The sequence below is a fragment of the Phoxinus phoxinus genome, assembly GCF_949152265.1.
Source record: "Phoxinus phoxinus genome assembly, chromosome: 4".
Lineage (NCBI taxonomy): Eukaryota > Metazoa > Chordata > Actinopteri > Cypriniformes > Leuciscidae > Phoxinus > Phoxinus phoxinus.
In genome coordinates this window covers 20,801,445-20,817,674 of record NC_136879.1, presented here as the reverse complement: position 1 = coordinate 20,817,674, position 16,230 = coordinate 20,801,445, and the positions used below count along the sequence as shown (strand labels likewise).

Sequence of the window (16,230 nt, the reverse complement as noted above, 5' to 3'; positions counted from 1 at the left end):
AAAAGAAAAAAAAGAAGCACACTAAGAAGATTACACCCAGAATAAGAGAGACGCACAGAGCGTTCAGAAGAGGAAAGCAAGATGAATAACAAGCGAGATAGAAGTAGAAATTATGGAAATCAGCTCATTTAAATATCAGGGAACAAGGTAGAATAATTAATCTTCTCCACTACGAGGGTGTACACACTGCAGGAAGACAACAACATTAGCTGAACACTTTGACGGCATTATGCTCATGTCATTTTTGTACTGTAGGTGTTTCTGAATGAATAGAACAGGATGAAAAAGGCTTGACAATGCATCTAAATGGCTATTAAACCACCTTGAATTCATTACCATTCAACAAATGTGTAATCTTTGCGCATGTTTTAGTTAGAAAGCTTTTTAGCTGCATTGAGGGTTTTATTATTGTAACTCTGTAGATGCTAATTTTGGAAAACTATTGGGATAATAGCCCTTAAGGTGCGGTCGCATTGACACATTTTCACAGTTGAATTAGTTATTTCAATACTAATCCACACAATTTTGGAATTAAGATTGAGTGTGAACAATTTCACCACGTAGATTTCGCATCAGAAAATGTATACATCAGTACACTAATTAACAGTGAACCCTTTTCCCCTGCAAAACATACCATCAAACATTGACAAATATTGTATTATTATTTATATTATTAATCTAATTATTTGCATTATTTTATGTGATTGACAACATTTTTTAAAAAAAGTGTTTTTTTGTCCAGACAGTCCACACTCAAGTCACTTTGAAAAAAAAAAGTAACCGATTTATTTCTACAGTACTGGTCAAAAGTTTAGAAACAAGCTTATTACTTATTATTTTGAAAGAAGTCTCTTGTGCTCACCAAACCTGCATTTATTTGATAGAAAATACAGAAAAAAAGCTGCAATATTCTGACATATTATTTCAATTTAAAATAATGTTTTTCTATTTGAATATACTGTAAAATATAATTTATTTCAGTGATGCAAAGCTAAATTTTCAGCATCATTACTCCAGTCTTCGGTGTCACATGATCCTTCAGAAATCATTCTAATATGCTGATTTATTATCAATGTTCGTAACAGTTGCTTAATATTTTTTTTTATAACCTGTGATACTTTTTTCAGGATTCTTTGATGAATAAAAAAGTAAAAAAAAAAGAACAGCATTTATTTAAAATATAAATATTTTGTAACAATATAGACTACTGTTCAAAAGTTATGCATTTATAAAAATATTGTTCTTTATAAACTTTTTATTAATCAACAACTGAGTATCAAATCAGATTTCTGAATGATCATGTGACACAGAAGACTGGAGTAATGATGCTGAAAATTCAGCTTTGCATCACAGGAATACATTATATTTTAAAGAATATTTAAATAGAAAACCATTCTTTTAAATTATAATATTTCACATTAAAACAAATGTTTCTGTATTTTTAAACAAATAAACACAGGCCTGATGAGCATATTATACTTCTTTTAAAAACATAAAAATAGTAATATTTCTAAACTTTTGACCGGTACAGTACATATACTGCAAGTAACCCAGATTTAAATTCAGTGTGATTTTATAAAAAACAACAACATGTTAATGTTTTTTTACCTGACAAGCGTCCACACCTCCGGTGAGGTAGCCGCTACACAACATTCTAGAGGTCACCTGACCTTCGGTCACCATGTTGCATACTGTATCATTAATCACCTTAACTTCTGCTTTCTGCAGGATTGATGCAGCACTTCCTACAACACATACATAAATCATTAGTCCTACGAGAACCATTCTAATACCAAAAAGGATCTTTACTCACAGTCATAATTTGAAACATTAGAAGTAGTTATGCGATTCCACAAATAACAAAATCGAATAACAAAAGTTGTGCTAAGTGACATTGAGACAAGGGATTGATGAATGTCAAACTTGTGAGGCACAATTCCAAAGGTATCTCATGAAAAAGCGGATCTCCAAACGCAAAGGGCAGCCCTCAGGCACACAAGCTGCCTCACCTCCCTCTCGGAGCGCGCCCCAGCCCGTCACAAAGCAGGAACTGCCGGCCGAGAAAACGTGGGTCGATGCTGGAAGGCAGATGGGATGCACGGTGTTGCTGAAGTTCAATGGCTGGCTCAGTTCCAACAAGGAGATGTCATAATCGTAGGTCATTTCTTCGTAGCTTGGGTGGGTGATGATGGTCTTCAAAGAACGCTGCTGAACAGAGGCGTCCTGGATGTTCTGGTCCCGCAGACCACTGTACGTCACCCAGTTGGATGTCATTTTGTAGCTGTTGGAAGAGACAATGAACACAATGTTGTTTTGGAGGTTAGTTGTTTAAATCAGATGTTTTGAAAGGTCAACATGAAATGGCATTCAAATCCATTTAAAGTCTGTATTTTGACAGGAAATCTGAGGAAATCAGATTTAATGAGAAAAACTAAATGTACAGTCAGGATTGTGAAAGGCCATTAGATTTTTTTCACGTTTTATAAAGAATTATCTTCTGCTCACCAAGGCTGCATTTATTTGATCAAAAATACAATAAAAACAGTAATATTGTGAAATATTATTACTATTTAAAATAACTTTTCTATTTAAATATCTAAAAAAAAAAAAGTATTTCTGTGATGTCAAAGCTGAATTTAAAGCATCATTACCCCAGTCTTCAGTATCACATGATCCTTCAGAAATCATTGTAAATTATGATGATTTTGTGCTCACGTATTATCAGTGCTCAATTTTTTATAATGGTTCTTATCATTATCAATGTTAAAAAAAATGTTTTGCTGCTTACTATTTTTGTGGAATTCTTTAATGAACGGAAGGTTAATATTGTGAATATTTCACAAAATGACTGTTTTACAGTGTTTTTAATCAGATAAACGCAGCCTTGGTGAGCATAAGCGATTTTTTTCTTTTCTTTTTTTTTCAAAAACATAAAATCCTAATTATTCTAAACTTTTGACCGGTAGTGTAAATGAAGAGGGATTGAAAAAGAAGAGGGCTTGGTCATTTCAGCCAAAAAGCAAAGTCATTTCAGAGGTGGAACAAGTTATTACATTTTGATGAAAGACATTTGTGCACTGATGTATCGTTCACTAAAAAGACCAGAAACGTTTATTAACAAAGTAAAATGGGGTCAATTTTGATTTCATGGTGAAAGCATAGCTCAGGAGAGCGAATTATCTTTCAGTTCAGCGTTCGTGTTTCAGTCTCAGAAACATGTTGGAATAGCTCATCAAGGTAAAATATGATTTCATGCCATGTCTTGTGCTCCACCTGCTGGCCAATGAGAATAAATACAAGCGCAGTCTTTGATCAAAATATATGAGCACAAAGTGAATGGAGAAAGATACTTAGAAAATGTATCTGATAATAATCAACTATAGCTAACAGACAAAATAAAACACAGCCATACAGAGATGCAATAAACCGACTCACTCTGGACTAGGCTGGATGAAGCAGTGGGCAGCACAAAGCAGCCATTTGTTGGAGATGATTGAGGCGCCGCAAGTGTGTCCGTTGGACTGGAAATGTAGACTGACCTGCCACGGCCATTCACCCACATCTGCGTTCTGCCCACCCACAATACGGTTGTGCTTGTATGGCCGGACTCCACAGTCTGAAACCAAATTGTAGGAACGGCTCAAACAAAAAGAGAGACTTCAAGAAAGACAACGGAAGAGATATCATTGGCATGCTGAGATGAGAGGTTAAGGAGGTCTTGTTCGAGGCCAGCAGGGATAAAATCAGAGGGATAGCTGCAAAAAATGTGAGCACTGAAAGTTTGTCGAAACATCTGCTCTGACTCACAGGACCGTCGGCCTTTAGCGGGACTCAAGCTGAATCATAACAAGGCAGATATATGGAGGAACCAACCGTGCTGGCTGATAAAAACACAATGAGGGAAGGAAAAAGAAACTAGCAACCCTGAGGCCTATAAAAGAAGTAGAAAGAGAATGAAGAAATGTCAAGCAAGGTTTCATAAAATAAGTATAATGGCTAAGGGCTCTAATGTGATTTTTTTTCTTCACACTAATTACCACATTGTCGATTATTCAGCAACTTCTGGAAATGACAATTGTTTTTAAATGCGCTGAAACACCAAAAGCTTGTGAAAACACTGGGAAGCTCATTATCCTCAAATAATTATGCAATAAAGACACTAGAGCTGCATGGGCGGTAATTGTATTCTCTTACACATTATAAATCTATACTATTTCATAACTAAATCTATAATTACTGTAAGTGATTTGAACCATTAGCTGGCTAAAGGAGATTTTACTGTGCATTTCAAATTAATATTAATAAAAGCTGCTGTACTTATTCTTTTTGCCATAATCGAATCGCTGCTAGATGATCTAAATCTTGAAATAAATTAAAAGACTGTAGCACATCACTTCAAGACAGTCTGTTGTCAAGGGTAAAATCTTTGCCATAACTGATGTGCCTTTAAATTAGCACAAGATGATGATCTAAATCTTTAAAATCTCAAATATTGGCTGATACTGATTCATAAAACAACACAGCTAATCCATATCATGCAAATTAATTGTGCATCCCTAATTATATTTATTTTTGCTGGGAATTCGATGACGTGGTTTAAATTATAATATAATAAATACAATAATATGACACATATATATATGATATTTTAACATTGTGAAATAGCTGAAATACACACCTGAGCGCCACAGTTCAATTATGTATTTAAAAAAAATCTCATGAGCAACAGTGCTGTTGTTCTACATATCATCACAGCTGCAAATTCATCAACAAGTTCTTAATATTGAATAAGTTTGTGTGTTGAATGGTTACTGCCCAGGTTTTGTCCAGACTAAAAGAGCATCTTCACTTTTGATTGTGAGTGAAAAAAAATACATTTAACAATGTGACTTACCGCATCCCTGTTCATCCGAACCATCCGAGCAGTCGTCTTCGCGATCACACTCTGCGTTCACTTTGTTTACACACTGCTTGTCTTTACACCTGAAGGAGAAATCATTGCAGACAGCAGGCGCTAAGAGAGGAAGAGAGCATAAAGTAATACTTGAACGAGGGAAATAAACCATCAATTGCAGCTTCTTTTTATCATCAAAGACCTGAAAGACCATGCGAGAGCCAGCTTATCGATCAGGCCTATTGATTGTGGGATAGGTCACTTATCTCTGCTGAAGGATACAAAAACAATGAACAACTTTGGGATAGAAAGAGTGGGAGGTAAGGGCTGAACAAGTTGGAAAAGACCAACATGTGTGATGTCACTACAGTTTCAGCCCAAGTGTTGAAGCTATTGCCATCACAAGAGTCTATACATATTAAAAGCAGGTTAATAATGTATGTAATGGTAGTCAATATTTAGTGTGAATGTACATGTCAGTTTGATAGCAACAGAAGTGGAGAAACACAGCCAGTAGAAGATTATTTAGAAGAAAAAAGAAGATGCAAATACAGCAGATTAAAAGGAACACGCTGACTTTTTGGGACTTTAGCTTATTCACCGTATCCCCCAGAGTTAGATACAGTGGGGAGAACAAGTATTTGATACACTGCCGATTTTGCAGGTTTTCCCACTTACAAAGCATGTAGAAGTCTGTCATTTGTATCATAGGTACTCTTCAACTGTGAGTGACGGAATCTAAAACAAAAATCCAGAAAAATCACATTGTATGATTTGTACGATTTTTTTTTTCTTTGAGACTGTGGTCCCAGCTCTCTTCAGGTCATTGACCAGGTCCTGCCGTGTAGTTCTGGGCTGATCGCTCACCTTCCTCGTGATCATTGATGCCCCACGAGGTGAGATCTTGCATGGTGCCCCAGACTGAGGGAGATTGACCGTCATCTTGAACTTCTTCCATTTTCTAATAATTGCGCCAACAGTTGTTGCCTTCTCACCAAGCTGCTTGCCTATTGTCCTGTAGCCCATCCCAGCCTTGTGCATGTCTACAATTTTATCCCTGATGTCCTTACACGGCTCTCTGGTCTTGGCCATTGTGGAGAGGTTGGAGTCTGTTTGATTGAGTGTGTGGACAGGTGTCTTTTATACAGGTAACAAGTTTAAACAGCTGCAGTTAACACAGGTAATGAGTGGAGAACAGGAGGGCTTTAAATAAAAACTAACAGGTCTGTGAGATCCGGAATTCTTACTGGTTGGTAGTAGGTGATCAAATACTTATGACATGCAATAAAATGCAAATTAATTGTTTAAAAATCATACAATGTGATTTCTGGATGTTTGTCTCTCACAGTTGAAGTGTACCTATGATAAAAATTACAGACCTCTACATGGTTTGTAAGTGGTAAAACCTGCAAAATCGGCAGTGTATCAAATACTTGTTCTCCCCACTGTAAGTCCAGTGCATACCCTTTTCATCTCTGTGAGTGCCGTAACTCTGTCTGACGCACCCACCGCTAGCCTAGCTTAGCACAAAGACTGGAGGTAAACGGTGGAGTGATTAGCGCAACACTGAGCGAACTCTGCTCCTCACCACGGGGCTTCTCAGGCGCTGCAAGCAAATCACTCCGCAGAAGTAGCAGTGCTTCGCCTTCTGAGAATATAGTTCCCAGTATGTATAATGTTAGAAGTTGGCTGTGTCTCATGTGACCTTGTTATTTGTACATGCTGTGACTATACAAATCACAACATGTTAACAGGAAAATGTTGGCGTTATTTTTTCACTTATTGGGAGCAGTATGCTAGTTGGTGCCATTTACCTCCAGTCTTTGTGCTAAGCTAGGCTAGCGGTGGGTGCGTCAGACAGAGTTACGGCACGCACGTAGATAAAAAGGGTATGTATGGTCTTATCTAACTCTGGGGGATACGGTGAATAAGCTAAAGTCCCAAAAAGTCGGCGTGTTCCTTTAATGCAGGGATAGGCAACTCCGGTCCCAACATTGATTGCCTTGTTCAGGTGTGTTTAATAAGGGTTGGAGCTAAACTCTGCAGGACAGTGGCCCTCCAGGACCGGAGGTGCCTATCTCTGCTTTAATGGCCCGAAAAGTCAGATTAAAGTTAAATTTAAAGCATTCCGAAATGTCCTAAAACGTTAAATATTTTAGTTCACCTTTTCAGTGGCTGGCCATTTACTGTGATTACAATCTTTTAGTTTTTACCTAAACTGATCTTTCTGACAATAGAGACTCTAAGCTAAACACACACACAGCATGGTCCCAAATCTCACTCAGTACTCGCATACACACACGAACATCCAGCCAAACAGTAGAAAGCACTTTAATATGTTTAATAATTTAAAATTTTGTGAATAATTCAGGACCTGCATGTATCTCACAAAGAACATTATATTCTGCACGAATAAAAATTTTTTTTTTTAATATTGTATGCATATATATATATTATATAAACAGATATAAGCTATAATTGTGTGACCTATAATGGCTAATTCAATTGTATCTGTATTCCTTTATCTCCACTTTGTCCCATTTCTGTGGATTGATTGACAGATTGATTCATTCATTCTTATTTTATTTTAAATTGGGATTAATTTTATTTTAATTAAAGTTATCTTCAGGTGACTGAACCATGATGCCATGATGAACGATAAGTTAGTTTGTTGCTTGTGAACGAGTCTGGTTCTCATAATAGACATTATGCAATGCAGATAAGCTTACAAAACACACTTGACCAACCTATTGTTAAGCTCTATGGAAAGGCAGATCTGTGAGATCAGTAAGTTAAATCTACTCACATCCTGAGCAGGATACCTCATCGCTGCCATCAGCACAGTCATTTTTCCCATCACATACAAAATCCTGTTGGATGCAGTCGCCATCCCCGCACCTTGCCTCAGCCTTGCCACAATCTAGAAGGAACAACAAAAAGCCTTGCCAAATGTCCGTCAATGGTGAAAATAAAGTGGGCTTTTGAAGTATGCAACAACGAAGCAAGTGTTAAATGTGTACATATGTTGAAGTTCTCAAAGAAAATCCCAGTTTAAGGTAAGTTCGTCTTAAGCTAGTGTTTATTTGAATCCCAGAAAACAGCTGGTCGTGTGATCTCATCAAGGTCCTGCTTTACTAAGCCACTGCTTTATCAGTGTGAATGCTTAGTGTATCCTTAAATGGAGTTTGTTTCATTTAAATTGACTTCCTTTTGAGCAGGGTTTCCAAATGGGGTTCACTGCTAAAATGTAAATGCTGAACTGAGCAATAAATAAATAAATAAACAATTATGTTTGTTAAAATGCAAATGGTGAAACTCACCGCAATGTTGCTCATCGCTGTTGTCGCCACAGTCATTCGTTCTGTCACAGACAAATATCTGAGGCCTACAAAGGCCATTACTGCAAGTGAACTGTCCCTCACCACAGTCTGAAACATTAAAGACACATACTGAATAATGCAAAATGTATGTGAAACCTCCTCACCTAACTTTGTCAGATATTAGCACAATGTATACTGTCCTGAAAAGGTTATTTCAAACTCAAATAAACAGATGTCCAAGTATTCCCAATTTCAATGGCTAATGATGGGTAGCAAATATGATGCAGAATTATACTTCAAATCAGAAGTTAAGGAACATTATCAAAACAGCGTTCATTTTATGAACCAAAAACACCTAATTTCTCAGAATGCTATAATTTATAATTACTTATACATTTTATTTATAATATTTAGGCTAATATAATAAATACACAATACATAGAATTGTTCAAATTTTGGTGTTAATGTTCTTATTAAGTTACCTTAAAACAATGAGGTGCTGTTTGGCAAAATTAAATTATATTAATTAGGAGGGAATCTGTCCAATCAGTTGAAGAAAACAACAGATATATCTATATATTTTGGAATAAATCAACATAATTAAATTATTTATGCAATTATTTATCATTAATTTTGACTGTTGAATTATCTGTGTTCCAAATCAATATCCCGCCGGACAGGGCTATTCCAATTCAAGCTCTAATTAATAAATTGAAAGGTTTTAAACTAAATGTTACAACATCCTGACTGGGGTGAGACTTACTGCAATTTTTCTCATCACTCATGTCTTCGCAGTCGTTCCATCCGTCACAGTGCTGCTGTTTTGTGATGCACAAGCCTGAGGTGCACGCAAACTGACCAGGGCAAGCTGGAGAAGAAAGGAGAGGAAGGAGAGCTCTAATGATAGAATAATATGATCTGTTGGTTTTAAATGTTCCTGGATCAAAAACGGATCACTGCATTTAGATGGTCATATTGAAACACTGGGCTTACGTACGGTTTACAGGGTCAAATGCGGTGTAAATGATTTTGAATCCCTTATCAGTGTAGGATTCATCTGAATGGAACTTCACTTCCATGGCATTGGTGGTGCTAGAGACCACAAGCCTACGTCTCTCGCCACAATACCTTCAAAAATCGAGGAAGCAAAGAGCTGTTAAAGGGGTGGTTGATTGCGATTTCACTTTTTTCATTTTAAATAGTGTGTAATGTTGCTGTTGGTGGATGAACCGTATCTGCAAAGTTGCTGCGCTGAAAGTTCAACGTAAGCAGAGATATCATCTTTCAAAAATCAGGAAGTTTAATGCCTACAAAAACGACTCGAATGGGACTACAACGAGATACTTCCCGGGTTTTATACGTAACTAACCCATACATTTACATCAACCCTCCCTCCGGAATATGCAAAAAAAAAGGGGCCATATTTCTGCGGCTTTGTCGAAGAGGAAGAGTCATATTGGAGAGCTGAAGCCATGCCGTCGAAAGTGTGTTTTTTTAGTCAGGTCTTGTAGTTTGTCAACAATGGCTAAAATTTATGTTTGATTATGCTCCTGAAAATTACAATGGTAATTTAGCTCTCTGTGCTGCGCATTTTACGGTAGACAGCTTCCAGAATCTCCACAAATTCAATGCCGGATTAAACAAGAAACTGTTACTAAAACATGAAGCAGTTCCAACTTTAAACCCAGAGGCAGCCGTTGTTGGGCCACAACCTGTAAGTAAGACTTAATCATTTTAAATTTATTTGGATGTATAATTTCAGACGAAATGTTTTAGTTTTATCAGGGACGTAAACAAATGCCAGCGCTGGCGTTAGTAGCCGCTATTTCGTGTGTCTATGACAAACGCGTACAAACATTTTGGACCTGAATTTGTAATTATGTACTAATTTTGTAAATGTATTTTCCATGTATACTTTATGACGAAATTTTTCTATTTGATCAAGAACGTAAACCAATGCCAACGCTAGTTTGTTTATAGTAGCCACTAGCCAGTTAGTTCGATGCTATTTTGTGTGTATAAGACACACGTGTATAAAGTTAAAAAAATTATATGTAATCGCAACAGCAAACTTCAGCTGCGGTATTACTCGGTCATTTATTCAGTAGAAAACCGTATCTCAAAAGCTAAAAAAAAGCAGTGGCATTTTCGATTTTCAAGTATCGAAATTATTATAGAATAGAATAATAATATATAAAAAAATTACCATTCAGAAACGTTTTGTAAGAGCCGTGTTTGGGGAGGTTCTGCTTGACTCTCTTCATTGCCGCTTTCTGGGTCTGATTCTGGCTCAAACTGACGGCATTATTGAAAACATTATTTACATTTGACCGGAGCACATGCAACTTGCCCGTAAAGGTGATGGGCGTGAAGTTTCCGGACAACGTGCACTACGCAGTTTAGCCAATTACAACACACCGGCCCAACTAACCAATCTGAGCCCATGCCTGTTTCTGAGGGAGTGGTTTCATAGAATCAGGAAGTCAACCGGTCGTTCAAATGACAGAGGAGAAAGCGGCTTACAATAAAGATGAAATTTATGAAAAATAAGGCTTAAAAAAATAAAATAAAACGTAGACATGTTATATTGCATCCCATAAACACAAAAATGCAAAGAAAAAAAGCAGTAAACCACCCCTTTAATAAAACAAAGGCTAAGAAATCAACAAAAACTAAACTAAACAAGAACAACAGACTGCAGATACAGTAAATTGAGCTTAATGCCATTTTATCAGAAAGCTGACAAGAAACAATGAAATCTTTCTTGCCGTCATGGCGGGACAGATGAAAGAACTTACTTTTTTCCCAGCACCTCTATGTAGTCTTTGTGACAGCTGTTAGTGTCCACCCCTGGCTCTTTCACACGGAACATACTGAACTCGATCTTTATATTTTTGCCAGCAGGAACCTGCAGAATCCACATGATAGTCTTCAGGGTTATTTTCAAAAAGGCATGAATCAACAAACACTTCAAAAGGAATGGTGATGAAATGAAGCCAACATTTTCATATTTCGATATCTATCATGTTGCTCTAATCGCATATTATTTCCATTCTTTTTTTTTTTTAAACACAAAATGAGATGTTAGGCAGAAACACTAGGCAGAGATGTTAGGTATTTCCCAGAAAACAGAGAACCAATATTACATCCAATGAAGAAATACTTGAAAATTGAACTCAAATATACTTTTTTTTTTTTTTTTTTTTAACATGAGTACTCTCTTAACCCTTTTCGAGAACGTGTTCTCGGCCAGGCGAACTGGAGCCTGTCTCCAACAGGCTGCGTGTTTCCTTGAGGAACGAACGGTGATGTAGCGCAACTATGTGTTGTTTATCTGAATATAACCAGTCTAAAAAAACAGGTCCAGGTGTTTGTGCAGGCAGTGCTGCACTTCTGTTTTGCAGTTCACAGTACCGAGAGTGATTCTAGCGTACCAGCAGCTCACATAACCTGCCCGTACTCTCATCGGTCTAAATTGAAAATTAAACCCTAGATTCACGCGCTCTCTTGCACAGTGGCAGCATTTCTCCACCCTCGCTCCTCGGCTCCGTTCAAGACCAGCAAGTTTTTAAGGATGGAGCTGAACAGATCTTTCGGGCCCGGAAGACCCATTTTTGCAGTGGAAATGCGTGGAACGGTTCGAGAACGGACACGGGTTGGGAACCCGCACCGGAACAGTGTCAGTGGAAAAGGGGTATCTGTTAGGGGTAACAAAGAAAAGTGAAAGTGTTGTAAGGGCTTACATTGATGTTCCAATTGCAGTCCACCAAAGGAGGGAAGAAACTAGGGTAATGCGGAGAGGTGAAGTTTCCTGTGGACGCAGTCAGATATGCTCCACAGCTCACAGCTAGAAATGAATGGGAAAAAGTTATTAAGAAAACAACATGAAACACTTTCTAGTCAATTCAACATTCTTTTTCTAGTTCCGAGGCTGCTTTAAGTCAGACACTGCAAGTGTTTACATGAGCAATATCACACGAGCAGCAGTGCAATATGGCTGTATATCAGCACGGCTGTGATATACAGCCATATCGCACAGCTACGAGTGTGGTATTGCGTTTATTCAACAGTTCAATGGCACAAGCGAGTAATTAAATAAGATATAACAACGGAGTGTCTTTAAAAACACTCTTTTGTGCAGTACTTCTGCCATGTCTCAAATGGACAGTTTGACAGTTGAGCCCAAGCCTCCGTTACCAATTCTAAAAAGTCACTTTAGAAATAGTAACGAAGGAACGCTGAGTCGTTTCATTGAAGCTTATTGTATTATGTAGAGTAGATTATGGTATTATGGGAGCAAGAGAGATCGACTAAACTAAGTATTACCTGCATCTTTGCTACCATCTAACGGCAAAACATTAATGTAACTTTCAAGTCCATATCACGATCACTAACGGGCCATTTCTCAATGCTAAACACAGCACATTATTTACGTATATATAAAATAATATTTATTGAACAAAAATATTTCAATTAATGACAAAAGCTATTATAAAAGACAATAGGAAATAAACAAGCAAACAATTCAGTCAAACGTACAAAAGTAGCACTAGTGACCTTCAGGAATTAAGTTAAATATAGCCCAAATATAAACTTATGAAACTTAATTAAAGACCAAAGATTGCCTGCTTGATATACCCCAAATTAATTATATCTCATGTTTAACCACTATCTACCAAAGAGTCAGCGAAAGCGTAAAATAGGCGCTGATATATTAGTCACATATTTGAGGTCTAAATAACTACATTCTAGCCTAAAAAACCCAGATTAAAACTAAATTTTGTGACAAAACAACAGTAGAATTTGTTAAAAAAAAACATGGGGGATATGATATGCTCGACCGCCACGACAGTCGCAGCAAGCGGAGTGATACAAACGCTGAAACGGTGCCGATACTGGGGAAATATTGCACGGCTCTCAGCCAATCAGATTCGAGAACCAGAAAGAACTGTTGTATAGAAAGACTTAATCTGAACTGGATGATGACGTTATAAAATGCTAAAGTATTTGTACAATTTTTACCAGTAGTAGTAGGAATGGCAGAGTAAACCGCTTTGAATCCTGCTTTCCGGACCTTGTCTGTGACCAGGTTGACAAGCATGATGTTACCAGAAGAAACCACCTCAAGAGGATTTGTAGGAGGGCGAAGCCCACACTGTCTGTGATGGAAAGAGTGCCAGAACTGTGACAACTGTATAGAAGAGCATTGTATTATTACATACTAGTGTGGATTATAACCCGTGAAGAGAGTATTATCAATATGTTTGTTCCAAAAAGGAAAGACAATATAATATATGTGCTGCAAGTGCATTTTGTCAGCCTTTAGGAGTATACAAGCCTGTAGATGACAGATATGACCTTTAAGATATGGACTAAAGCTTAAATGTATGAGGTCTTTGAGAGAGAGAGAGAGAGAGAATGAAAGTATATTAGCAAGGTACAGAGAGAGAGAGAGAAAGAGAGAGCAAAATCTCTTTTAAAAAAAGAGAGAGATGTTCAGAGCCCACTGGCTTCAAGATACAGTTTGCGACCTATACACTTCAGGTGATTTGTTGAGTAGTATAAATACACAAAGAAAAGAAAAATAAGCGCTCCTTTACTAAAGCCTGTGATAAGGTGACTAAAAATTGGCATGTATCTGAGAGGTGCTAGAGAGGGGTCTTAACAAGCCATTCTTCAGCTAGAAGCCTGAGGACAACCATGAAAAATGAAACTGAAGTCAAGTAACCGCTGCCCAGCGATGAGGGGGCTTCGTCCTTGACGTATAGAAGATAGTGCTATATATCCTATACACTACGGTTTAATCATTTTAACTCTTTTTTTCTCTTAAATTTGAGGTCCCTAAAAGTATATTCTTTTTTTTTTTAAAGAAAGGTGGGAAAAATGGGTTATTTTGCTCAATATAGTGATGACAATTTCTCAATGCTTAGTCAAAATGCTTAAGTACATTCAGCGTTACAATATAGTCACAATATTCAGAGTTAAATTATGCTATTTTTTTGTTAAATCAACAGAATGTCACAGATTCTTTTAATAGAGCATAGCTGGTATTTAACTCAGAATAGTCCTATAAGCAACTCTGGTATATGTTACGACAAGAAGTCAAATCTGAGGTTTGAAAGCTGCATATACTCACTTTGTGATGGCGTGAGTGCTGTCAGGACTGAGAGAGTCGTAGATGGCCACATAGTCATTGGCACAGTCATCCTCGATGTGGAAGGTCTTGAATTTGACAAGGATGGCGTAGCCTTTAGGGGCGCGAATCTGCCACTGACAGCGGGAGTGAGCTGGGTATTTCTTAGGGTGTTCGGGAGACATAAATTCTTTGCCGGTGGTTTCAGCAACAAGACTGTAAAAGCATTTCTCTGACAACAGAAACAGGAAAAGTAGAAATATCTGATCTTTGCTGCATGCTGGCATCTACATTCAAACCATGTACTCGACAGATACTTCAGATGAGTGCTTGTGTACTTGTATTTGCCTAAATGAGCAGTATACAACAGATGCAGATCCCACAATGCAATTTATTTATGGAAATGGAAATTGCATTCTTATTCTAAAAAGTCATATACTTGCATATGTTGATAATATGTGGAAATACACAGTGAAAGTTCTAGTGTATTGAGGAGAAGGTCAAGAGTGCATAATAACAGCCTCTTGCTGATGATGGAGAAAATTGGAACAAGCACATGCTAAAACTAACTTGAGGAATAGTGGCAGGCATTAACAATGGACATTATATCTGCTTAGGAACAGAGGGGTGTATGCTCAGCAGACATATGAAATCAAGCAATCATAATTAAGTAAACATGTAACCTTTAATCATGCTATTTTTATACATTCTTTCAAGGGATTAATATTTGTGTGTTTTTCTCTCTGTTGTCATGACTGACTCTTTGCCATCTTCATGAATTATCTTTTTTTTTTTTTTTTTTTGTGGTAAGAGCTACTTGGATTCGGGTCTGGTTTATCAATGGGTGGGACTTGATGTTGTCAACCTGGAATTGATCAATAGAAAGTGGCCGTTGCAAAACTAAATGGAAGCATTTTTGATCAATCACTGTGTAATGTCCCAACTCTAACCAAACACACCACAAAGTAACACCCAAAACGCCACCATAACCACAGAATAAAAAATGTAATGTTCTGAAATCATTGTGTTGCTGTTAATTTTTGTCGTCATGTTGAATATTTACGAACAGAAATCCTGTTGTGTGGTGGGAATCCCGAAGACGAACGCGCACGCACTATGTAGATTGTCACGTGGAATAAAACGATACCCAATCAGAAAGCGAGCTGACGGAAGATCAGAAATCTTCTTGCCCATCGTCCGCCATGTTTGTTTACTCTAAAGTCAAGTTTGACCGCAAGAGATTTTGGAATATTTCCCGTTCTCACAGTCGGGACTCTGGTTGTTTGTGAATGGAATCTGTTAGTGTGTGTTGTCTTGGTCACATTGTGGCACTCCAAACAACAAACAAAACTGTTAAATCTATGATTTTTTTTTTTTTTTTGTCGCCGTGTTTGTGTCTCTCTAATTTTGAAAATCAAATTATATTTTAAAGATCTTTCAGTGTGGGCCAGCCTTTAATTTAAGTAAAATGGTCTATTTCGCTTTCATGTTGACTATAAAGCCATACAAAAACTAAATGCACTTGCAGTTTAATGCAGATAGTTTAAAAATGTGTATATAAGTGCTGTTGAAGAGCTGTACATTTGCTTTCTGTGGTTGAAAAACAGGCTTTTGAGATCTTGTGTGTTGTGCACTGTAAGGTAAGTGGAAGGGAAAGCGAGCGAGAGACAGAGTGAGCGTGAGATGGAGGCGGGCAGGCATTTTTCAGTGAGTGACAGCAGAGAGCACGGCAACCCAGGTGGAAAATTACAGTGCAGCGGTGACTGAAATGGGACACACTTTACTCACTGGATCTGGGGTCCCTGGCCATCCGAGGGTCTGTGGCTGCAGAGACACAGAGAGAGAGAGAGAGAGAGAGAGAGAGAGAGAAAGAGAATGATGCA

The 16,230-nt window shown here is 37.5% G+C and overlaps 1 protein-coding gene across 1 annotated transcript in view; it reads right to left on the bottom strand.

Annotated features, from left to right (window-relative positions):
• The window catches only part of st14 (ST14 transmembrane serine protease matriptase), a gene marked incomplete at its 3' end in the record, with an annotated part of 32,409 nt that overhangs the window by 555 nt on the left and 15,624 nt on the right, over window positions 1–16,230 (bottom strand). The window contains exons 7-19 of the mRNA XM_079610795.1: window positions 16,136–16,171; window positions 14,351–14,579; window positions 13,237–13,373; window positions 11,958–12,061; window positions 11,013–11,122; window positions 9,212–9,342; window positions 8,978–9,082; window positions 8,215–8,322; window positions 7,701–7,814; window positions 4,895–5,014; window positions 3,436–3,616; window positions 2,010–2,281; window positions 1,609–1,745 (exon numbers count right to left, since the gene is read on the bottom strand). Of these exons, the coding sequence (XP_079466921.1) occupies window positions 1,609–1,745; window positions 2,010–2,281; window positions 3,436–3,616; window positions 4,895–5,014; window positions 7,701–7,814; window positions 8,215–8,322; window positions 8,978–9,082; window positions 9,212–9,342; window positions 11,013–11,122; window positions 11,958–12,061; window positions 13,237–13,373; window positions 14,351–14,579; window positions 16,136–16,171 (1,784 nt within the window). The remainder of the gene's footprint in view (window positions 1–1,608; window positions 1,746–2,009; window positions 2,282–3,435; window positions 3,617–4,894; window positions 5,015–7,700; window positions 7,815–8,214; window positions 8,323–8,977; window positions 9,083–9,211; window positions 9,343–11,012; window positions 11,123–11,957; window positions 12,062–13,236; window positions 13,374–14,350; window positions 14,580–16,135; window positions 16,172–16,230) is intronic.